The sequence below is a fragment of the Prionailurus bengalensis genome, chromosome C2 (genome assembly GCF_016509475.1).
Source record: "Prionailurus bengalensis isolate Pbe53 chromosome C2, Fcat_Pben_1.1_paternal_pri, whole genome shotgun sequence".
Taxonomy (NCBI): domain Eukaryota; kingdom Metazoa; phylum Chordata; class Mammalia; order Carnivora; family Felidae; genus Prionailurus; species Prionailurus bengalensis.
The window spans coordinates 10,559,581-10,584,312 of record NC_057350.1 but is presented as its reverse complement, the minus strand read 5'-3'; the positions used below and the strand labels follow the sequence as shown (position 1 = coordinate 10,584,312).

The window sequence follows — 24,732 nt, the reverse complement described above, 5'->3', positions numbered from 1 at the left end:
TTTAAATACAAGAGTCATCTACTGTTGTTCAGGCCCTTATCGTGACTTTTATTATATTCGAAATAACTTGTATGCATTAGGTTATTCATTATTATATCGTGAAAATGAGATTTTCAAAACAAACTCTCCTTCCTCTTCAATTAAACTTCTAGTACTTACTGCTATTTATAAAATATGACTTCAGTTCCCACAATGCGGAGAAAACACAATATTTGAAAATAATTGGAAACCAGAGGGGTTTACGGGCCAAAATTCCTCTTTCTGCTCTAATACTTCAGTAATGGGCACAGAAAAATAAAACACACAGAACAGTTCCTTTGGGTAATCCAGTCTTTAACACATTAGCACGAAAATGTTAACTGGGTCTGGCCCCTCCCCCAAATAATAAGGCATCCAAATGACACGAAACAAGGAAGGTGGCAAAACACCATCAAATCTACCAAACCAGAAGGATATCAACACCGTGTCTTCATATTTTGCCATAAAATGGTAAATTTGAAACCACATTTCAGTAACCGTATATTGCATATCCCTTAAAACGATCAGAAGTGCTCATCTGAAACTTGGTCCCTTGTCACAGACAGCTCATGGAATCTAAGTTAGAGGCTTCTATTGTAGAGATTTTTGATAATTACCAAGTTGAGAACACCAGTTGTACAATCTCAGTTTCCATGATGGTGAGTTTTATATTTTTAAATTTTGGTGAGGACCTGAGGGATTTCCTTGAAGTTCACATTTCATGTTTTACATCTTCCAAAGCAGTTTTAAACCGGCTCAATAAAAGAAGGCAACAATGAATCTTGAAAACATATTAAGTTTTAAATAAATATTTTTTAAAAGCTCGATGTAGTGATAAGAACAAGAAAGACTATTTCTAGGGGGGGAACTTCCATCACGGAAACTTCTAGAAGGTTTTGAAATTTGGGTCTGTTGCCATGTAAATACTTGTGTTTCAAGTTCAGTTTTGACGGATACATACCTCGTCCACTCCGACCGACAAACCTGAGGTCATTGAATCTTGCAACTTGGTTTTTCATGGCTGCGGTGGCATTTCTCAGTTCGGCTGAGTAGTTTTCGTCATTGCCTGCCATCACAGTGACCAGAGTACCATCTGGGACATCCCCCAGAGCCACCACCTAAACACCAGCCAAGGGACAAACGCAGACATCAGAAATGTTACAAACGTTGGTGTCTCTGGTGTAGTAATTGCTCTAAAATTAAACGTATATTAAGTGATCCTTTTTAAGTTTGCAAAGGAATAGCAAAATGACAGAAAAGTTATTCATGGGAAGAATTTCTTTGAATTCCATTATGCAGAACTAAATATAAATTTTCAAGTCCTAAAACATTCATCTAATAAAGCCACATCGGGTCACATGGCACAGTTGGAAGGAGACCGAATGCGGCCAAGGCTCTGGAAAGCTGTGCCTTCTCACGAATGCAATCATCTTACTCGTGCACATCTGAGAAACGCAGTATCTTCTTTTTGTGACTATATAACCTAACCCATTTTTCGCTTGTCCAGACCTCCATCGATGGGCCTAACGGGGCCAACTTTGCTTTTAGGTGTTCAAACTTATTTCTGCCAAAATTGAATTCGATCATTACAACGGAATTGTTGACCGTTCTTGAGGGACGCTGTCCCTCTGCAGGTCATCTTTGAGACCCCCTGCTCGCTTCTCTTATTCTGACTGTCACTAGCAGGGAATGAATTCTGGCAGGCAAAGGAAAAAAAAAATCAGAAGTGTATCCTTTATTACTAATTCCAAAATCAACAGACGTCAGAGAAGAGGGGCTCTCCCTGTTATGTGCTGCTCTGAATTCAGGAGTGGAACTAGGTGGCATTTTTATATCTGTGGGTCCCCCAGACGTGTCCACTGCATCCTGATAGCTGACTGAGGTTTTCCCCAAACCCAGCTGACCTTGAAGAGGAGTTCCACTAACGTAATTGCATAGGAATGGATTTCCTAACAGGGCTGGTGAACAAGACTGGTAGATAAGTATTTTTGATGCTCAGGTAATAAAAAAAGCAGTAATTTCCCAGGTAAAATGCTCTGAAGACAATGGTGTAAAGATGCTTTGTGCAGTAGTATCCCATCATTTGACCCTTCTAGAAACTATTTACTGGGGTTAGACAACTATTACCAGCTAAATTTCCATTGCTTCTATTTTTTTAAAGTGGTCATAGGACTTCCGATGAAAATACCCCAAGTTCTATCGTTTCTGATATTCCTCATGGTACTTTCTCAGTCAGTAGTGCATTTGTGTTAATCATGCCAATCATACAGTCGCTTTCTTCATACTGTGTTTGAGTTGGAACAGCAAAGAATTCTCTAGGGATTATTTCTTCCCTGTGTTTTCTACCTCTTCATTTTTACCCCATTTGGGGGTTAATACCTATATTTTCGACCCTCTTTTCCTGTCTGCAAAAAAGGCTGCCATAGGCTCCCTGATAGCAAAGCCATGGTTTCTCGAAATGCCCATCATCGTGGCCTCCCCGTGTCATCCAAGTGACCCTCCATTGCTTTTGTGCCTTGGGATGCTTCAGCTCTTGGGCTCTGAGGAGTCTGGCAGGGAGGACAAGCCATCTCACCACAAGAGACTATGGGGCCGGGAGGACCAGCCCACACAGCAGTAGGTAAGCACATTCTTCATCTGTCTTAGCACACTTGCTCTCTCAAACACCGTCTGGGCCTTTTATCTTTCTTTCTAATCCTTTCCATCCCAACGCTGGGCATGTTTTCTACGAAGGAGATTTAAAAACACAGCTATTTATTCCCCAAGCACCCTCTAATTAGATATTTAGTTCCCATTAGAAGCGTGTTTGTTGCCTTTTAATTAAGAGCAGTAATATGACAATTCCCTTTTGTTTCGAAAACATCATTGAACTAAATCTCCCTGATCAGTTATTTACTTATTTTTTTTTTTTACCACTTTTTCTATTCCCACAAAACGTGCTTGCTTTATTCTGCTTTTTTCAGTCTCTTAAAAATTTTTCCACTTTTTTTTTTTCTTCACTATTTTCACTTCCCTCTGTAAAATTAGCTCACAGTGTTGAAATGCTCTCCTGGAACACATATTTTTACTTCCTCGTCCCCCTCTCCCTGTGATGACCCGGCTTCTCTATTTTAATCCAACCTTCAGTAAGTATACAAGGACTGTCTACTTAATTACATGGTTTTCAAACTCAATAATTCGCTCTTGGGGCAGAGTCTGTAAAGAGGTGAAGTAAATAAATCTTGTTGCATAGCTTCCCAAACGTATTCTAAATCACCTTCCTCCCCCTGGCTCCTCTCACGATGCTCCACGCCTGTACCTCTCTCATCTTTCCAAGACTATCTTTGTCAGTAATTTGGCAAACTTGTGAGACCTTCATCAAGTGGAAACAAATATAGAGTAAAATGATCATGGTGGCTAAATATGAAAAGGTTGTTGATGTTGGAATTTAAGACCAACAAAATTAGGAGTTTAACTCCTACCCCCTGCCTTTCTAAAAAAAAAAAATGCAACAAAAGTCAGAGATATTTGGGTCCTGAAGATCATTTATTTCGTCTTTTATTGATCTCAGAGGGATTTTTTTTTTTCTTTTTGCTTTTGGCAGGAGGAAAGGGGAGAATATTAAATCCAGGGAAATTACAGTAATAACGTATAACATCTAATTGTTAACAAGCCTACTTAGCCTAGATAAAAAAATTAAAAAATTAAAACTAACACGTCTGCTAATTTTATACAGATTGTGTCACTGATAGGCAATAAGGAGAGAATTAAAAAAAAAAAATCTAACTTCAAACAGAAAGAAAGAAGGAACTAGAATGAAAAGCTACCAACAATAGGTAAGGAAACACAAACATTTACATTTAACACAGACCAAACAGACAAGAAGGGACTTGCTGGCCAAAGGATATCTCATATTTTGTTTTCCTTCTCTGTTTTTAAAGTATCAGGAAGTTGGGCAAAATATCAGCCCTCCTAGGTACTCTAGTGGATCTCCCCACACCGCTCTTGGCTGGCCTGCTCACACATTCAGACTGGCATTTTAAACAACTCTAATTAGGTTGAAATTACAGTTACAATTCATTTATTTCAAATCCCTTAATTTTCCAGAGTTTCAAAGAAAACTGTGGAGTGGAACCCAGAACTCAGCCAAGATGACATTTAATGCGTGCCCAGGGACTGAAGTCTTGCCGATAGAAACATGACTTCTTTCTTTCTTACAGAAAGTATATGACTATTAGCATCCAAAGCCTCTGAACTTGTTGAAGGCATGTTTATGCCTTCGGACCCTGGTGAGCCAGGGCCTACACAGACTGTAATATTGCAGTATTAAAAAAAAAAAAAAAAATCCTAAGTCATCTAAATAGCTTTTTTAGGCTGCTTCTGTAAGTAGTGGGTAACACGTAGCAAATTTAAGATTTTCACAGTAGTAAAATATGTATCTTTTCTATGCTAAAAAATAAAGGTGTTCCATGGGAAAAATGAGGGGGGGGAGTTACATTTTTGGGGTCCAGGACAAGCAAATAGGCATATCTTCATCTATTTTAAGGAAACTTCGTAATCTGAAGTCTCCCTTCCATTTCAAACATTAAAGCAGGGGATGGATTTACACATAGGATTTCGGAAGGCTAGTAACGAATCACTTACACGCTCTTTTCATCAATACCATCAGACTTTATCATTGGTTCACATTTTCTCCTCCATATTACAGGGAAAACAATCATTCTTTACCGATTAACTTCTTAAAGAGATTGTCTGGGGCTTATTTAAAATCCACATTTTAAACTAATAATGTCTACGGAAACTCTCTGGGAGGAAGGTAGGTGGCTACGTGGAGAGTGGAGCCAGGGATACACAGGGAGTCAACTGGGAGGGAGTCACGTTTTGAAGGCTAGCTTGCTTTTCCCCCCTAACCTTTGGGCTCGTTTCCTGGCTGAAAATTCTGTCTGCTCCTTCGGTTGTGCAGGGAGCAGGCTTCCTCCAGGAAGAGGCCTCTCTTGATGGGGACGCAGTGGTGACAGATACTACTCAAGTGGCTACATTTCTGCAATGTCCTTCCCTTTCCCCTATCTGTCCTCAAGACCCACTTGAACTTTTTTCAAGAGAACTCTACATGGGTCATTTAGGAGTCTACCAACGATCACTCAGTAAAACAAATGAGATTGAAAAAAAAAAAAAAGTGAATCGTCAAAAGTCATTTTGAAAAAGAAATCTCTTTGGTTACTAAGATTTCTGCGAAAAAGAATTCCCGGGTGGCTCATCAAAGCAAGTTCTAGGATTTTCTTTTCAGGCTTTTAGAAGAAAAAAAATATATATCCATATATATATACATTATATATATATATACATGTATACATATACATATACATATACATATGTATATATATACATATTTAGAGTAGCTTGAGAAACTATATCACTTCACCCCCTGAAGATTATTAATCACTTAGTGTTTTGATATATTTGGGCGTTGGTTCCCTGGCTGAGGAGGGGACATCCAGAAGAGATTCTGATTTCACCTCAAAGGAAGACACAGGGCTCTGACAACCCACTCCCTTGGTAGGTCAGGGGTATTGGGTTTAAATGACCCTTTGGCGGAGTATCAGCCTGTCTCCTCCCTCAGCTCTTATCTGAAAAGTGGCCCCGGGGCCGAGCCCTGTCAAGTCCCCAGTCACAGAAGGGACTCAGTCCTGTTCTGTGGCTAAAGGAGCTTGTTTCTGTAAAGAGATTAGAATGATTGAAAAACTGAAATGGACTCCCAGCCCAACTCTACAGAGATGCAGGACAGCAAGGAAAGAGTCCTGTGGCTTTTCCACCTCATCCTCACTCCCTCCCCCTCCAAAACTTCTGCTCTCAGAAAACAGAGGCAATTCTATAGACAGAGCCAATTACACATTTTGTTTGGTCTTAGAAATCATAATGTTAAGTTTAGAAGGTGTATAAAGCTTAAAAATAAAGAACTCCGACAGTACTGTATAAAAAACTGAACACTATCCATTGGAACTAGATCAAGATCCAGTAGAGGCCTGGAACTCTTAAAAAGCTTATATTAAATTAATCTCCCTGAAAGGGCACAATCTGATCTTTACAGCTCCCTCCCCACCCCCCACCTGCCTTTCTTAGTCCTCAAAATGAACAGGAAATGACTACGGATTGTACTAAAATGTTGGTTGCCCCTTCTTAAACCCACCCAAGACAGAAGAATAGAATCCCCACCGCCAAAATTAAATTTCTACTGTTTGCGGTCAGGGCTGGGGCGGGGTGGGGGGGGGGCAGTGGCGTTTAAAGACGGCGGGTGTTGTTGATAATATCCCGGTTCAAGGGCAAGGTTTTTTAAAGGCCGCTCAAAGCTAGGGCGAGATCAGGGGTGGAAGTGAACGAAGACCTCTCGGGCTGTTCAGCAGAATTTGCGGGGTCTACGCCACCCCCTCCCCAGACAGAAATGCGAGCGGATTAGACCCCGGCTGGCTCGCAGAGAAGACAGCCTTGCCACCTTTCGAGGCCCCGGGCTTAATCTAGGTGAGCCGGAGATAAGGTTCAGGAGGGTTCCAGGAAAAGAAACAGGATTCGCTACTTGCGGCTTGTGGCAGGCGCAGACTAGAAGCTGCAAAAAGTCTTCAGAGAACTTTTGCAAACTTAACTACGCCCTCCGCGGACTTTGGACATGCTAATTTCGATGGGACTGTTGAAGAGCCAGTGGGGGTAGGAAGCCCTGACAGTTTTCCTTGTCAGTTTATTTTCACTGACCCTAAAGTATAAAAGTATCTTTACTTCCTGATGCCTCCATCGGAGCGAGGCAGAATGGCTTGGGTGTCAAGCCAGGGCTGGGGGTGGGGGTGGGGGGTTGGGTGGGGGAGAAGCACGGGAGCAGACGGGCTGGCCAGGGCTGGGTTATAACTTTTTCTGCTTTTCTACTTTGTAGCAAAGCTAAGGACCTCTGTCAGGGAGGTCCCGACCGGCCCTCAGTGGACGTCCTTGGGGGGCATCCAGATCTTTTTCAGTCCACCCTGGAGGCAGCCCCTGCGGGTCCCCCAGCACACACACACACACCGAGGATCGCCAGGGCAACCCAGCATCCCCGGTGTCCCGAGAGCAGGAGGATGGACCAGGGGCCGCGGGGGGCAGCGCCGGCCCCTTTCTAGAACCCGGCCCCGCCCGCCTGGCCGCTGCCCTCCGGGATCGCCCCCGGCCTCGGCCGGCCTCCGCTTGTCCCCCCGCCACCCGCTCGCGGCCCGGGCCGAGTACCTTGAAAGCGATGGGCAGGGTCTTGTTGCAGCGCCAGTGCGTGGGCAACACGGAGCAGAGGAAGTTGGGGCTGTCGGTGCGCACCAGCTCGCCGGGGTGGTCGGCCAGCACCTCCACCATGCTGCGGTCGCCGCTCCTCAGCTTGCCGGCCAGGGCGGCGCCGGCGTCCGGGGCGCCCAGCGGCAGCGCCTCGCTCATCTTGCCCGGGCTCAGCGCGGTGGAAGGCGGCGTGAAGCGGCGGCTCGTGCTGGCATCTACGGGGATACGCATCACAACAAGCCGATTGAGTTAGGACCCTGCAAACAGCTCCTACCAGACGGCGACAGGGGCGCGGATCTTCGGCGAGCAGCTCCAGGGAGACCAACATACAAGTTCAGGGGCCTTTATTGCTGCGGGGGGGGAGGGGGACTGGGGGAGGCGGGAGACCAAGTTACTAACAGTCCAGGAGGGGGAAAGTTCTATTATGCCGGCCAGCCTCAGACCCGGCAGGGCTCCTAGCAACCGACCGGTTAGTGCTTTAAAAATTGGGCGACTAGAATCCAGAGTCAAATGCCAAGGGAGACTATCTTCTGAGTCTTGCTTTGAGAGTTTAACTTCAGTCTTTGGCTGTTAAAGAAAGTTCCCGGAGGCAAAATTCCCATACGCTTTCTAAAACATTTATACGGAGAGCGAAAAGACCAGCAAATACATAATTTGGAAGTTCCAGTAGGTAATCGCCTGTCAGTTTTTTTTTTTTTTTTACTTGTTTGCTTTTGCGGGTGAGTTTTGTCTAAAGTCCTAATACGACACAAAATATACGAGTGTCTTCCATATACAGAGCCACTCTCACATGCAAAACTGGCTTCGGTCCTCAAAAGCAAGAGCTGCGACTTCCAAAGGTCATGCTACTAATGTATGTGCACGTATATATAAATATATACATATGCTCTACTTCATAAAATATTTACAATTCAATCTGTAGAGAATTTAAACACAACAGAAATCCATTAATGTTCGCTGCTGATTTTTTTTTTAAGTAGCCTTGAAAATAAGCTTCAGTAGTTGAAGAAGGGCTGGGCTGGAAATACTTGTCATGTTCTCTTAATAATTTCTGGCAAAATGCTCAGTTCAGAGAATTCAGCTTTTCAAAAAAGAGCTAGTCTTAAAAAAAAAAAAAAAAGAAAAAAAGTTCCAAGTCGATGACAGTCAGGGTACAGCTCTCCACATCTGAGAACTCGGGTTTGGGGATGTTGGTTAAGTTTGTGGCTGATCCTGTGGTTGGTGGGAGTTGAGCAGCAGCCGAGTCACACGCACGCAGACACGCACTCTTCCCGAAGCCAGCCACTTGTCTACATCGACTCGGTGAGTCAGCCCGACTTGGGCAGTAGCGAGACGATCTTCCTCCAACGTCGCCTCAGCGCCGGCTGGTTAAATGCCCGGACGCGCCTATACCTACGATCACCGCGTAACCGCAGCAGGTGGAGCGGGCCTTGAGAGGAGGCTCCGCAGCGCAGATCGAAACAGACGCGGTGGTTCGAATTACACACGCAGTCACACTCCCACGCACACTCCCACGCACATGCAACTTCACGGCTCGCCTCGAAGCCCAGCACACTTTCTCCTGCAGTTGTCACAGGAAACAACCGGGGAAAAGTTCACAGGCAGGAAAGAAGTTGAAACATCCAGCCAAGAAACCAGTTCATTCAAAAGTAAGAGAGAAAGAAAAAAAAAAAAAATCGTAGCTCCAACGCAGGTCAAGGAGAAGCAGCAAAGGTTGACTTTCTTCTGGCGTCCCCAGGAGGCCCGGGAAGAGGTGCCTGCCGGCGCAGGGCCGGGCAGCGTGGTGCCCTGGCTGGGTCCGGCCGCGGGGCGCCCGTCCCGCCTAGCGCCCGCTGGCTCTATGAATGAGAGTGCCTGGAAATGAACGTGCTTTTACTGTAAGCCCGGCCCGAGGAATTCCATTCCCTCAGCTCGTTTGCATAGGGGCGGCCGCCGGCCAATCACAGGCCTTTCCGGTATCAGCCAGGGCGCGGCTCGCGGCCGCGGGCTCCTGGAATTGGCCCGCGCGCCCCCGCCGCTGCCGCGCGCTACTGTACGCAGCCTGGGTGGAGAGTCCCAGGCTGCCGCGGCCTCCCCGCGCACCCCGCGCACTCGCATCCACGCACACACACGCACACACTCACACATTCGCCCGAGGCCCCGCCCTGGTGCGGACCGCGGCCCTGCGTCTCTGCGCCCGTGCAGCGTCGCGCTGCCACCGGCCCGGGGCTGCAGTGCGCAGCGGCGCCACAGGCGGCCGCGGTCTGGCGACCAGGGAGGTGGAGAAAGAGGAGGCCGGCCGGCCCTGGGAGGGCTCGGGCCGCGCGCCGCGCCCGGAACGGCCCGGGCACGGAGACCAGCTGGAGGGAGGCGCCCCCCGCGCCTTGGAGATGAAGCGGCCGCCGCGAGGCTCCCGGGATCGGTACCGGAGCCCCGGGGCGGCCCCGGGCCCTGAGCGGCCACCCAGGGCCGAGCCTCTGCTTCCCCGGCGTGGGTGGGATTCGGCCGCGAGGGGGGCCGGAGGGCCGAGGGCCCGGCCGAAGAGCGGCTCCGCGGGGCCCCATGGTCGGGTGGGCAGCTGCAGCGAAGTGACGCTGATTCATTTAACGAGGCCAGACGACTCTCGGTCTCCCCAACATGGTTTTGTGTTTTTAGTTTTCTCTCTTGGTTTGCTTTCTCTAATTGGTGTTTTTCACCGCGTCCGGGCTGCGGCTTAATTACGCAGCGCGCCTCAGTCTGAGTGCGCGGTGCGGCCAGCAAAGGAGTGTCCCGATCAGGAAAGACCCCAAAGAACAAGCGACGGGAAAGAAAGTTGAAGGCATCCGCTGGGCTGGCACCCCGTCCTCGGAGCGTCGGCTCCCCCGCAGGCGGCACGAAAGCCCACCGCTGGGCCTAGGTCGCCCTAGCCCCGCACCCACCTCCGGCTCCCCGGAAACGGCGCTGGCTCCTTTCCCCGCCCCCGCGAGCCGGAGCGGCCTGGGGTGCCGAACCCACCCCGGCTTTGCGCGCCGGCGGGAACTTCCCTTGCGCCCGTCCCCGCGGCGCCGCGGGCATTTTCGCGGAGCTTAGAGGGGGCCCCGCCCCACCCCGGCGCCCGAGGCCCGTCCCTCCCCTCCCCAGCCCCGCAGCCACGGGGCTCCCTGGCACCCCGCGGCACTCACCCCCCGCCGCGGGGGAGGGCGCCCACCCCGCCCCCAACACGGAGCCCTCAACTTCGACTCCCGGGAGCTGGGGTCCCTCACCCGCCCTCCCCCTCGTCCCCCCTCCCGTGGGGCCCCTCCCTCCAGCCGTCTCCTTCCCCGCTGCGGGCGCGCGGCTACAGTGCCGGGGACCGCCGCCGCCGCGCGGGACTCTCCTCGGGCTCTGCCGCTGGGGCCTAACGGAGGCGTCGGCCAGGGCGGGCCCGCCGCGGAGGCCCTTCCCGGGGGCCCGGGTGGCTTCCCTCGCCCCAGGACCCGAGAGGCCGCACGGGCTGCGCCGAGCGGCGAGGAGGCGGGGGCCGGCCCCGCGGGAGGCGCTGAGGGCCGCGGACCCGGGGCGGACGCCAGGGGGCAGCAGCCGTCCTCTCTGCCGCCCGGGGCGTCGGGAACGCCCCCGAGGGCGCGGGACTCCGCCGGCCCTCCTCTGGGCCTTTGGGTCGCTCTCGTCAGAACTCCAGTTTGGGGAGAAACGACTGGAAACAGCCGCCGGAGCCAGCCCCAGCGGCCGCGTTGCGCCCCTACTATCCCGGCAGCCGAGCTGGCGGTGCAGGAACCCTCTGGTGGGAGTCGTGGGGGTCCCGGCTGTCCCGACAGGCCCGCATCAGGGTCTCTTCCCGAAACCCGTTTGCGCGCACACCGCGGTCGGTCCTCCCACCACCCCGGTGCTCCCGGCGTCCCGGGCGCCGTCGCCCGGCCAGCGGCTCCGGCTCCCGCCTGCCTTTCCGAGCCTCTCCCCAGGTGGGCCGTCCCCTCGCTCCTCTCCCGGGACGCCCGGGACCTCCCAGCAAACTACCTGCAGTTTGTTTTAATGGGTCTGAGGTCTCAGCAAACTCCTTTGTGTTTTTCCTAAATGATTTTGAAGAGGCCCCATTTCAGGCATAAAGACCCCCAAAAGTCCTCTCTCCACCTTGGCCCGGCGGTTCCAAACATTGCGCCGTTGCCAAGCCTCCCCGTCTGCCGCTCCCCCCCCCCCCCCCCCCCCCCGGCCCCGGCCCCGGCTCCGCCGCCGCCTCCGGCTCTAGAGGCGAGTTGGGGCGAGTGAAACCCCTTTGCCGCCGCTCAAATGCAACGCTCTAAGTGCCCACCGAGCGCTCCCGGGAACAGCCGCCAAGTGCATCCTTAGGGACCCCCGCGGAGGCAGGGCGGGGAGGCTCAGGAGTGCGGCAGAGGCGAAAATGGGCTCTGACTCGGGGGATGTAGCGGATTGGGGTAATTTCGCCGCGCGGAAAGGTCAGAGAAGAACGCTCCTCTGGGGCTCCGGCGGTTTGAAACCCTAAACCCTGCGAGGGGGCTGCGGGTCTGACTCTCCGCGGCAGCCTCTCCGGCGGGGTCAAGTTCCCTTCCTTAGAAAAGAGGTACTGGGATAGATGCGCCAAGGTGAGCCCTTCAACGGCAGCACCTTGGGCGCTGCTCGGCTAAGAGTTTCAACCAGTGCATCTCGAACTTGAACGTCGACGAGGATGATAAAAGCGAGAAAAGCTTTTGCTGATTTATTCTAAATCCGGCCGCCGGGCATTTCGGGTTCCCGGGACCCGCGCTGGCTATAAATGCGCTGTGCGGTGCGCACTTGAAAACGAGAAATAAAACCCTGCACTGCACCTTCCTTATCGAGGAACTAAAGCAGGCAGCATGAGGCTCAGCTAAGGTGTACCTCGAATCCCTTAGTCTGAAGGACTTTTTACAGAGCTTATAAAGTTCATTAACATCGCACGCGAAATGAAGAATTCCTTCCCACCCAAAGCGCTCATTTTAGCGGCAATACAGAATTTCCCTTCCTCTGCCTAAGAAAGGAAAGGAGACATTACCGCATTCACTCCTGGAACAATACTAAAATTTAACTCTTGTCATAATACAAAATAAAAAATACAACGAAGCGACGTGTTGGGTGGATGCTGTAGGACAGATTTTTTCCAAATTTGCTGCGTGGGGGAAATTCCAATAATGTCCCTAACAGGAATGAAATGTAAGTTTTCAGAGGGATTTTTAAAAGTAGTATTTGGTTAGTTGGAATAAAAATAACAATTTCATTGGGAAAAAAACAATGGCTCATTGACGTTTGTCTTCAGCGTTAGGTCAGTATATAACTGTAAGTGGTCTCAGAAAATATCTAAATATCTTACATTTTTTCTGTTTTAAAACCCTCTCAAAAATAAAATATGCCTGTAGGTAGGATTAGAGGCTCAACCAGTCTCTTAAATCAACATTCCCCTCTGTGGGTAACATCTTTTTAAAATTACATTTCTAAAAGTGTATTTCTAGAAAAAAAAACCTTTCTATTTCAGTGACCACTTCAGTGAATTAAAACCAGGGCACGTATTTTGCTAGTGGTTCTGGAGCAAGCTGGTGCAGTTGGTATAATGTCATAGGGATGGAGAACATTTTTATGAAGAGTAACATGTTCATATCCGTGCAGGCGAATAACCTGCCATACACACAATCCAGTTTTCGACATTACAATTTGATTAAACATTTCCCCCCTTCTGGAGTGGCTCTGAGATTATTATACTTTTGAAATCCAATTCCTTTGGGGACAGGAGTCTTTCCTTCTGCCACTATATCCTTCCCTCATAGGAATGTTTCCATAGGATGCATGGTTGATGTGTGATCTGTTCACTCCAGCATCATCACTGTGTAGCTCACAGGTAGCAAGCAGAAAGTTTTTAAGTTAATTTCTTTTTTTGTAATTTAGGATGCTTAGTAAACATTTTACCCTCGTAAAAATTTTGCATTGCCACTGCTGTAACAAAGGCAATAAACTAGGTTATAACAAGCTCTATTTTTTTTTTTTCAGAGTCATGCAGAGTCATTTAATAAAAGCAGAATGCACCTGTGGTAAACTACGCTGTAGAACCGAGGGTGTCATTATAGTTTCATTGGAATGTTTTATAGGGTTTGATATTTACAATATGAAGAGCAGCTTTTAAGTATTTGTGAATCAGCAAAAAAAAAAAAGCCTTAATTATTTGGCTAATTTATGTCATACGTTGTAGAGATGCATAGATAAAAAATCATATGAATGTGCATATTTTATAAAAAAAATAGAATTTGGGATCCAACATACCGTGAACATCTCTAGATGGATTCATTCCGTGTACACATTCTGAAAGAACAGAAAGCGGGAAAATAAAAACAATTGGGTAAATGTACTGACAGCAAACACTAAATTCACTGATAGTTGATAAATTTCATTCTAATTGCAATAATTACAAGCATTAAAACTAAATTTCCACCCCCCCTCTTTTTTTTTTTTTTTTTTTTTTGTTGTTCGCTGATTGCCCCTCACTCTTTTTAGCACTGGGGAATTTTATAGCATATTGTCCAATTTGGGCACAAAAGTAGCTTTGAAACAGTAAACCAGCAAGTAAAAAAATGAACTGTTACATATGCACATAATTTTATGTGACTTCAACCAATGTTTTCCATTGATAGCTAGTAGTGAGTCTTTCTCACAGAATCACCTTTTTAAACCTCGCTATGTGAGGCCAATGTGATTTATTTATGAACATTAGAAATACATCTGGAGGAAGTAGACGTGAATCAGAATTCAAGGTGAACTCAAGACCAAACCCTTACTTCATACCAAAACACTTGCAAATTGGTATTACAGCAGAGGTGAAATGCAAGAGGTAAAAATACGAGTTTTCTTTAAAGCAATGAAGATAAACAATTTTGAATACCTCCTCTGAAAGAAACAAACTGATAAACATTATCATAATTTACTTCCAATGGGACAGGTTGGAAATATTTCCTCCTTGCTTGCTCTACTCTCCTTCCCTTTACTAATTTATCCTGATTTATCTTTCAGAGTATTTATCCTGAAACCTCTCATTCTTGACATAACAGATGATAGCAATTTTTACTGAAAATATCCGTCATACGATCACATCCAAATATGTGTCACTATATTGCTGCTGCGTGTCCAGTTATAGGTAAACCCATTAAGCAAAGTCATCTGAAGCTTCTTTTCCTTGAATATCTACAGTAATGTTCTGCTTTTGACATTGCTGGAACAGCCGTGTATATTGAAAATGCTCAGCACTGAATGCTTAACACGGAGGATACACCATTTTTCAGAGCCTTCGGATTTGAGCATTTGCAATGTCACAGACCGACTTTCAACCTTACTCCACAATATTAATGTAATATATCTTAAAAACACTTTAAAACTAAGAAAGGAGGTAATTATTTCAGATTTCCAGACGCTGTTTAAATAGGCAGGAGAACAAGATTTACAGCTCCTTAGTCGTATGTATATATACATATACATATATATATATATATATATATATATTTTTTTTTTTTTGCCAAAGCAAAAAGAACAACTAGAATAATAAGGGGTTCTGAAGGACTACCCTATAATGAAAGATTAAAGCAATTGAATAGGTATAGTTTCCACGGAGCATCCTCAAAAAACAAATCACTGAGAGATTGTGGTTTGCATGTATATAAAATGACTCTGTAAAGAGTTTTTTTTTATAAATAGAGCAGGGAAAAAAATCATTTGCGCTTATGAATGATAAATTAAGAAATATCAAATGTACCCTGAAGTTCGTAAGTTTACTTTTAATAGGCATGGGGGAGGGGGGATCCACAACAGTAATACTGACCAGACAGCTGGATTTATACGGAAGAGACCCAGCAAACCCTACCACCCTGGACATTCTCTCCTGAGACCCTGAGAAGCTCCCCCAGGTCAGAGGCTGGGGAATAGAAGAAGCAAAATAGAAACACAAGTGTTCCAGTTACACAGCTAATATTTCCGGGATTCTGGGAGAAAACCCAAGATCTTTTTTTAACCTAAAAACAAAGGCAAGAGTGAGTGAATTTTGGAAGGTGTGCATGTCATCTGTTGGGAACCGTCCTTAGTTTGTCCTGTGTCAGTAGCCTTGAGGACACAGTGCTCATGCCATTTAGCCTTAAGCCCGGAGAGGGTGGCTCGTCTGCAGGAGAGGTAGCCCCTGTGGAGGCTGGCAGTCATTTGCCCAGAGGGTTGTGAAATGTGCTAGAACCTAAACCGCAAGAGAGGATAGGTCTTGGGGGTTCATGGCAGCAAGAGCTCAATTTGGCCAACTTATCCACCAGCGCTCTCTCTCTCTCTCTCTCTCCCTCCCTCTCCTTGAAACTACTAAGTGCCAGGTAATGACCAAAATGCTTGTATATTCCTCGCTTCATTTAATCTTTGCCAGGATGCCATTACCAACCCTATTTTACAGACGGGGAGCCTCACACTTGGAGAGTTTAGGAAACCTGACAAAGTCACTCCACTCTATGTACACACACACACACACACACACACACACATGACACAGACTCATGTCCACCTATGGGTCTGACCTATGTTTCTTTTTGATCACAACTATGTGTTTTTATGGGTATCTTTTGGAGAGCTCTGAAAAACTAAACTCTGAGCTCATCTTTCAATTTACCTTCTCCTGTCTCATTGTCTCCATGAGAAACTATCCCCGAAATTCTTTACATTGCAAATCTCGAATACTTAGGAGTCACAGCCCGAGGTTATTTCTGGCCATCTGTAGACTTTGAGGAGCAGGTCAAGGTCCCTTTAGCTTTTCAATTCTTAATAAATGTTAAATGGCTTTCTAGCCCTCCGGCCTCCACTCATTCAGAATGGCATTTTGAGGACTTTCCCAGGTATGAAGTATTTGATTTCCTCCCTTCAGCGTAGCTGTAAAGCTTTCTATGTGCCAGGCAGGGTGCTGGGCTGGTTGATAGCAAAGGACAAATAGAGGAGAGCGACAGAGCATCATGGCTGTTGCTGAGTGTCATGGAGTGTCATGGCTCCAGGAAGATGGCGGGAGGAGACACAGGAAAACGAGGGGGCATACCACCTGGCGGGGGTGGTACTTGGGTTGGCTCTCGGAGGTTGGGTAGATTTTTACCAGATGGTTGGCAGGGCTGGAGGAAGGTTTCAGGAAGGTGGGAGGGGACAGGGGAGAAGGCGCTCCTGGCAGAAGGATCAGCATGAGAAAGATGTGAATTTCTGAAACAGACCCACACGTCACTTCTGGTGTCATTGGAGGGTAGGTTTGGGGTGAGGGCGCTCACAGAGGACACAATGCTGGCAGACATGAACACGGGTCGTAGGCGGCTTATAAACCTGCAGAAATTTGCATTTCAACCGGAGGCCACTGGGTTCTATCCGAGCCTTGAAGTCTGGGGAACATCGTGATTAACATCTGTTTGAGGGAAGTAAATGTGTCAGAGGTGGTGGGTGAGTAGGAGGGGGTAGAGATGAGGAAGGGGGAGCTACTGCAGCTGTCGCACAAGGAATTGTGAACATCTGCATTAAGGTGGGGACAATGGAGATGGAAGAGATGGCCGCAGAGGGGAGGAGAGGAGTCTCTCCTGCTTCCGGCCCAGGTGCCATTACTGGCGGGAGGGAAGACCAGAAGAAGAAGGGTTTGGAGGTCGACCCGAGGATCTGGCTTTGGAGATACAGAACAGAGCTGTAGGTGCTGGTGGAGAAAACAGCAGTTGAGGGCAGAGGTCTAGGGTACAGGTAACGAGTGCAGAATCGTCACACATCTGTGGGGGTTTCACATCTTGCCGAGACAGTGTCCGGGGAGAAGGGAGTGCTGACAGAATCTGAGATTGTCAACATCTAAGGGGTTGATTAGAAAAAGATGGACCTGGACCGACCAAGGGGATTGAGCCAGGTAGAGAAAGAGGGGAATAGGGTGTTGGAAACAAAAGAAGATGGGAGTTTTGAGAGGAAAGGCATGAGTCTCAAAGGCCAAGGTCAAGGAGGGGCCAATGAGGATGAGGACTGAAACAATGACGTTGGATTTTCCCTAGAGGATCCGCGGTGACTTTTGCTAGAAGACATTCAGTGGAGCAGAGGAGGGGGCAGTGAGTGCATGGAGGGAGGGGGGAGCTAGGTGCCTGTTGGAGGAGGGAGGGGAAAAGGGGGGTGGCAGGGAAAGGGAGAGCCCAAAGTTGAGATGTGTGCGTGCGCGCGCGCAGGTGTGTTGAAGACATGAGAGAAAATTAACATCTATCGTGTGCATTTCACTGACGATCAGACCCATCAGCTCCCGCGCCAACCCAGCTCTTCTCGCTCTTTTCACCCTCCGGTCTCCAGAGTGGGATCCACGGACTTGCCTTTGACCTCATCCGGTCTGCTGCCAAGTCCTCTTTTTGGTTTCTTCGTTGTAATTGACCCTCCTTTTTCTATCCCTATTGCCATCATTCTGGTTCAAGTTCTCATGACTTCTCACCAGATCTCCTGCAAAGGTCTCCCACAAAGGGGCTTCTATTAATTTCATGTAGTACTTCCAGATTACTCTCCCATACCACTGCTCTGCAGACCTGGTCACAGAACACATGCCCTACGCACCCCAGCTTCAGAGCGAGCTCTTCTGCGCTCTCCTGCAGGACTAAGGACTACCCTTCATTCCCATCTTGGAGTGGGCTCAGATCCCTGTGCCTCGGGTGAAAATTTCCCTCAAGGGCCAAATATACTCTTCCTCATGGTGTCCGTGTCCTCTGGGTGACCCTTGGACTATATTTTACTTTATGTTATAGCTATTTGAGTGTATCCAGGGTGGGGTACGTAAGAGCCAAGTAATGGGACCAACTCTTCCCTGGCTTCTGGTTTCTATGCGGAGTGACATTCTTCGTTGTAAAACTCTTGGCCTCTTGCCCCAACCTCGTTCATCCTCCACCATAAAAGACTGAATTGCTTGCTTAGTAGCTCTGGGAATAGAAACCAGGCACAGGAGGCAGAACCCTAAAACGGACCCTCAAGACTTCCCACCCGAATCTGGAGGACAGCGAATATGAGGAAATGTCACGCCCTGGCCATGTGACGTGGCACAGCGAATTTTTCTGATGTGACTGATGTTACCAATCCGTTGGCTTCGAGTCAGCCAAAAGGGCAATTATTCTGGAGGCCTGATCTAATCACATGAGATCTTTAAAAGCAGAGTTTTCTCAGGCTGGGGCGGAAAAGAGGTAGAGAGAGGGATCCGATGTGCCTGCATCGTCGGCTGGATGATGGAGGGAGCCATGTGCACAACGGAGAGCAGTCTCTGTAGGTGACCCCTGGCTGACGGCCAGCATGGAAGCAGGACCCCATCTCGCAGTCCTTAAGGAACCGCATTCTGCCGGCAACCTGCAGAAGCTTCGAAGAACATTTTCCCCTAAAGCCTCCAGATGAGAGTCGGCCGGTCCAACACTGGTTGGTTTTTGGCCTCGTGAGTCCCTAAGCTGGGAACGTGGTTGAGCCCAACTGGACTTCTGACCTACAGAACTCTGAGCTAATAAGTAGGTGTGGTAATTTGGTAGTGTGGCAGCAATAGAAAATTATTACTCTGAGCGTGCCTTTCCCTTCCCTTTTGTTTGGGATAACACTGCCTGTGTGCTAATGAGTAAGTGTCTATTTATGGGGTTCAATGGCAAGAAGCCATGTCCTGAGCTATGTTCTCTCACAGTCCTTGGTGATAAAGCTGATATTTTTTTCCTTTTTAATTAATTAATTTTTAGTTTTATTATTATTTTTTAAATGATTTCTTTTTAAAAATTTTTTTTAACATTTTATTTATTTTTGAGACAGAGAGAGACAGAGCATGAACGGGGGAGGGGCAGAGAGAGAGGGAGACACAGAATCGGAAGCAGGCTCCAGGCTCTGAGCCATCAGCCCAGAGCCCGACGTGGGGCTCGAACTCACGGACCGCGAGATCGTGACCTGAGCTGAAGTCGGACGCTTAACCGACTGAGCCACCCAGGCGCCCCTTTGATTTTATTTTTTTAAATTTACATCCAAATTAGCGTATAGTGCAACAATGATTTCAGGAGTAGATTCCTTAGTGCCCCTCCCCCATTTAGCCCATCCCCCCTCGCACACCTCCCTCCAGTAACCCTCTGTTTATTCTCCATATTTAGGAGTCTCTTATGTAAAGCTGATATCTTAATCCCTGTCTGCTTGGCTACTTTGCCTCACAGTTGGTTCTGGATCACTGGGAGCAAGGATATCTTTCATTGGGCCCCCTTGATGTCCCCTGTATAATTGTCTTATTGTCTCCTGATTCGCCCTCACCCCCACGTAAACACATCGCCTCTAGATTTTGAACACCTTGCTGGTGAGGCTGTCCTCCTCCTTTGTGAATCCCTAGACAGTACTGCAGAAACCGAATATGTTTCTGAAGCCCCTGGGGATCTGGTTAAGTGCAGATTCTGATTCAACAGGTTTGGGGGGCGCCTGAGATCCTGCATTTCCAACAGGTTCTCAGTGCTGCTGCCTTTTCATGGACCACACTCAGGGAAGGCGAGAGCACCTGCTCAGTATCCAGCGAGTTGTGCCCAGCACACGCTAGACTGCGGTGTCTGAAAGGTTTTCTTAAACAACATTGCCAAATGCAAATTGACATCAAAGCTATTTCTGATTGGGTTTTTTAAACTCTTGTGATGGACTGAATGTTTGTGCCCCGCCCACCCCGCCGCCCCACCAAATTCATATGATGAAGCCCTAACCCCCAGTGTGATGGTATTAAGAGGCACAGCCTGTGGGTGGCAGTTAGGTTTAAATGAAGCCATGTGGGTGGGGTTTTCATCACGGGATTAGCGCTCTTCGGAGAAGGGATCAGAGAGCTTTCTCTCTACTTCTCTCTCTCCCCCTGCCATGTGAGCACACAGTGAGAAGTCAGCCATCTGCAAGCCAGGGAGACAGCTCTCACCAGAACGTGGCCATGACAGGCACCCCGATCTTGGACTTCCAGCCCCAGAACTGTGAGAAGTAAATTTCCATTGTTGAAGCCACTCAGTCTATGATTTTGTGATGGCAGCTCACTACGGCAACAGAAGTAACCTTTTATCAGTGCACCCTCTAGCACACTGTACAGCAAGTGCTTTACACGTGCTCTTCCCCTTAACCCTCTGGTAACAAGCGGTTCATATTTCTTCCCTTCACTTCACCGCTGCAGAAACTGAGATTTAGTAACTGGCCCACTTTCGACCCAAGCAGTTTGCCTCGGGAGCGCCCAGCTAGAACCAGCCAGCTCAACTACACTGCAAGATGGTTCATATCATTATACTGTCCCCTGTCAAAATTTCTTTCCTAGACCCTGACGAGGTTCATTTAAACTACCTGGGCATTCTTTCTCATTCTGGGACAACACCGCCCATCGGAAATGTAATGTTAGCCATAGACACGATTTAAAACTTTCTAGTGGCCGCATTAAACGAGTAAAGAGAGATGGGTGAAAGTGCTTTGATGATATATTTCATTTCACTCACTGTATCTCAGACATTTGCATTTCAACATGTCATCAATATAAAAATTATTGATAGAGTTTACATTCTTTGTTTTTTTGCAGCCAGTCCTTCAAAGTCCTGTGTGTATAGCAAGCCTCAATTCACCGCAGTCACGTTTCAAGTCCTTAAGGGTCACCTGTGGCTAGTGGTTACTGTCTTGGACAGTGCGCCTCCAGAGTGACCGCTCAAGACACACCTCCGTCTGCACAGCAATGTTGCTACTATTCTGCCGGCGCTCTAGCAGGCCCTGTTTTTAACTTTGCTGTCAGGGAAGGCCCTTAAGTGACGCATCTTTCCTGACTCACGTTCTCCCTCTGAGCTTTCCTGAAGCAAAGTTCAGAATTTTTATTACAGTATCACCCGATAGACTAACAGGCAGAAAGATACACACACACGCACACGCGAGCGCGCACACCCATACAGAGCCAGCAACTGAACTGCGAAAGCCTACCAACCGCTGTCAATGCCTTGAGGCACGTCTTCACAGCCACGGACGAGCCACGAGCCAACCTCATGCAGTTTTCGTTTCCACGTAATGTTTAGCAGCCACTGATGGCTCAGCCTATACAACAGCGCGGGGGTTCCTAAGAGCCCTGAAAGGATATTACCAAAGCATCCCTTGTTTCTCTCTTTTTTTTTTTTTTAATTTTTTTTTTCAACGTTTATTTATTTTTGGGACAGAGAGAGACAGAGCATGAATGGGGGAGGGGCAGAGAGAGAGGGAGACACAGAATCGGAAACAGGCTCCAGGCTCTGAGCCATCGGCCCAGAGCCTGACGCGGGGCTCGAACTCACGGACCGCGAGATCGTGACCTGGCTGAAGTCGGACGCTTAACCGACTGCGCCACCCAGGCGCCCCTGTTTCTCTCTTTTACAAGATTCATTTTCTATGAATTTCATGTGAGCAATGGGGATTAGAAAAACAAGTTCTATTTTTCAGGGCTCGATTTCAAGACTGTGAGATCATGACCAGAGCTGAAATCAAGAGTTGGACGCTTAACCGACTAAGCCACCCAGGTGCCCTAAGAAGTTCTATTTTTAATAGGTCGTGATTTTAAAATAGAATTGTAAAGTAGCCAAATGATACTCATTCTCAAATAGCAATTCTTACAAACAGGTTTATTTTGAAATATAGCATATTTCCCTCCCAAATCACTCAAGATGTCAATTTGGTAACAATCTTCTGGTTAAAATACAGTAAGAGTTCAAATCGATGAGGCAGCTCCTGGTCCAAGTTAGGGAGTGGATCTGCCTCTCTTCCAGTGCTCAGAAAAAATAACAAAGGGGAAGATATGGGACCAGGTCTATTACCGAAACGACTGGCCCTACCTCACTGTTTTGAGTCCTCAGAGGCTGCTGGGAATCTCTGAAGGTCCCAGTTATCTCTTTAGGGCAAACGTACCTGGTTTCCACCCCTCAGTCTGGTGGGGTGAGTGCAGAGGTCAAGAGGCTGATGGGTGGAGACTAGAGAGGATGTGGATTTTCTCCACGGTTTCTTTGGCTCCATTAGCCATGGACAGAAGGTGGTTTCCTGGGACAGGCTGAGAAACCACTCTGGGTGCATGAAACTGGTCTCCTCTTTGAATGGCATCCCTTATCCCAGCGCTATGGGAAAGTACCCAAGTATCAAGAAGCAACTCAAAAATCTACTGAACAGGGAAGCGAATTTATGTGCTTTCCCATGATTCTGAGTCCCCCAAGTGGGGACGGTTACAGGAGTAAACTTTTCTGGTGGATGACAGGAGTCTATAAAAACAGCTTATAACTTCTACGTCTGCTTTACTTTAGGTTAAATTTTAGTCCATGCATTTAAAACCATCCCGCCATGATGAGCTAAAACACAATTTTTCTAAGTTGGGTAAAAAAAGAAACGAATGAACGTAGGAATGAACGCACAGAAGCCTTTTTCCTTGTTTCCCACATCTTTTCGCGATGAACTCTCCTCCCAGAGGGGAACAGTTTATTTTATTCTTTGTGTTTATAATTTACCTTTCCTCTCTCACTTGGGGAATTATGAAATAGGAAGGTATGTTTTTCTTCCCCCTCCCCGTGCAACATTTACGTCTAAAAATAAGTAGGTGAGTCGATTTAACCCGTTCTTGAACTGTTAGACATAGGAAGGAGGGTTGGGGGTGAAATGTAGGTCAGTTTGATAAAATGAACCCAATGACCCCTTTCGAGCTGGTAGAGCGGTGGGCGGGCCCACGTGATGTTAAATGTGGACCATGGTGGGTAAAGGGGCGGGCAAGGAGATACATATATCTTCAAGTGATGGGATGATGGCTGGGTAACTGTTCACTCCCTCCCAACAGCAGAAGTTTTGACGTTGTTGATGGCATGATTGAATGAATGACCGGGTTGTTCGTGCAACCAACAACTCCTCCCCCCCCCCCCCCCCATATGGTTGATGCAGGAGGACCCAACTCATCTCTCACTGGTAGAGGCACACCGGGAAGGAAGGGGGCTTCAGCCTCCTCCTGCTACTAGCCACTTAGACATTTACACGGACCCAGCTTCAGTTTTCTCTCCTACAAAATGAGAGATTTGGACAAGGGGGCTTTTCAGCACCATCAACACTTACATATAAATGCCACCTGGAATTGTGAGAAATTGACCTGATCTGGTGCTGACCTAGGTCAGCACACGGCTGGAGTGAACTTGGGTTTTGAGTGGGGAGGGGATAAGAAAGAAAAAGGGGAACCCAGAATCAACTTCGCAGTGTTTTCTTATCTGTGGTTCCCCAGAGACTGGGGAGAAATTGGCTCACAATTGTAGCAGAAATTATTAGAGAGGGACCGCAGAAGTTTGAGACGAATCTTGATTGTCTGATCTGCCACCTGTCCTGGACATGGGAATCTGCTCAAGAATCAGAGTAAGCAGTGTAGTTCTCTGCGAGGAATTGCTGAGAAATCTACATCGATCAATTAAATAATAAATTGCCAAATGTTGGTCTTAGAGTGTGCTCCAGGCACTCAGATAAGAAGGCGAATCCTCGCATATTAACCCTGCGATCTGCAGATTTGGAAAACAGAATTATATATGAAACAGCGGGCTAACATTATCATTACTCTGCTTTGTTGTGGGGTCATGGAATTATCACACTCCACCAAAGCTTTAAAATACCACACAGTAGCATGAAATAAAAAATAGCTAAAAAAAAAAAAGCAGCCATAGAAGTGATTATTCTATTCTCTAATTACATAATTACATTTTCTGTTTTATACAAATCCTAAGATCTGCATTGTAATAGTTACATATTTTCAGATTACATTAAGATTATACGATTATGTTCTAGTAATAATCACATTTTTATGCAGAGTATACCATACACATGATGAAAGGGAATATTAAAAGCTTTTGTGGAGACTTCCTATGAAACATCATTGTTTATTTCTTAACCAAAAAGTGTTAGTTAGGTAAGATTTAAACTTTTTGATGTGACTGCTTTGTGCTTGCTTAGAAAAATGTCATCATAAATCTATGTTTCAAAAAAGCACATTTTTCTACTTTTTTTTTTTTTTTTGCAATGAATAAATGGTACTAATTCTGTACAGGTCATCTGTTCTTGAAAGGTAGGAAGGAAGGCAAAAATAATTTTTAACAAAATTAAACAAAAATATCTGAAAAATAAACATCTGTTAGCTAGTTTCCAATTTATACTTGTATGTACAACAAAAGCAATATAAAGAGATCATCCAAAAATTGTTAAAAATGATTAAGCATACAAACAACACTCGAAGGCTTTTTAGCACACATTTTTGCAGAGAAGGTAGTTCTTTAAAAATGGTAATAACAAAGGAACAGAGGATTACTCCACCGTGAAGGCAAATGAGTCCCCAAATGAAGTCAAGTTTATTTCCAGTTAAACTGACCAATGAATGCACCGCTCTTTAGTGACCATAAAGCACCTCCATTTTTTTCTTGCTTCTCTAGGTCCCTTCATTCAAATGCATATGAAGCCATTCCTCCGGGAGGACAATTTCGAAAGCATTATTGGTTAATACAG

At 47.1% G+C, this 24,732-nt stretch overlaps 1 protein-coding gene across 2 annotated transcripts in view; it reads right to left on the bottom strand.

Moving 5' to 3' along the window:
• RUNX1 (RUNX family transcription factor 1) overlaps positions 1-24,732 on the bottom strand; it is a 259,023-nt gene that overhangs the window by 87,670 nt on the left and 146,621 nt on the right. For both annotated transcript variants that reach the window (XM_043593646.1, XM_043593645.1), the window contains exons 3-5: positions 13,519-13,557; positions 7,240-7,493; positions 980-1,136 (exon numbers count right to left, since the gene is read on the bottom strand). In XM_043593646.1, the coding sequence (XP_043449581.1) occupies positions 980-1,136; positions 7,240-7,493; positions 13,519-13,557 (450 nt within the window). The remainder of the gene's footprint in view (positions 1-979; positions 1,137-7,239; positions 7,494-13,518; positions 13,558-24,732) is intronic.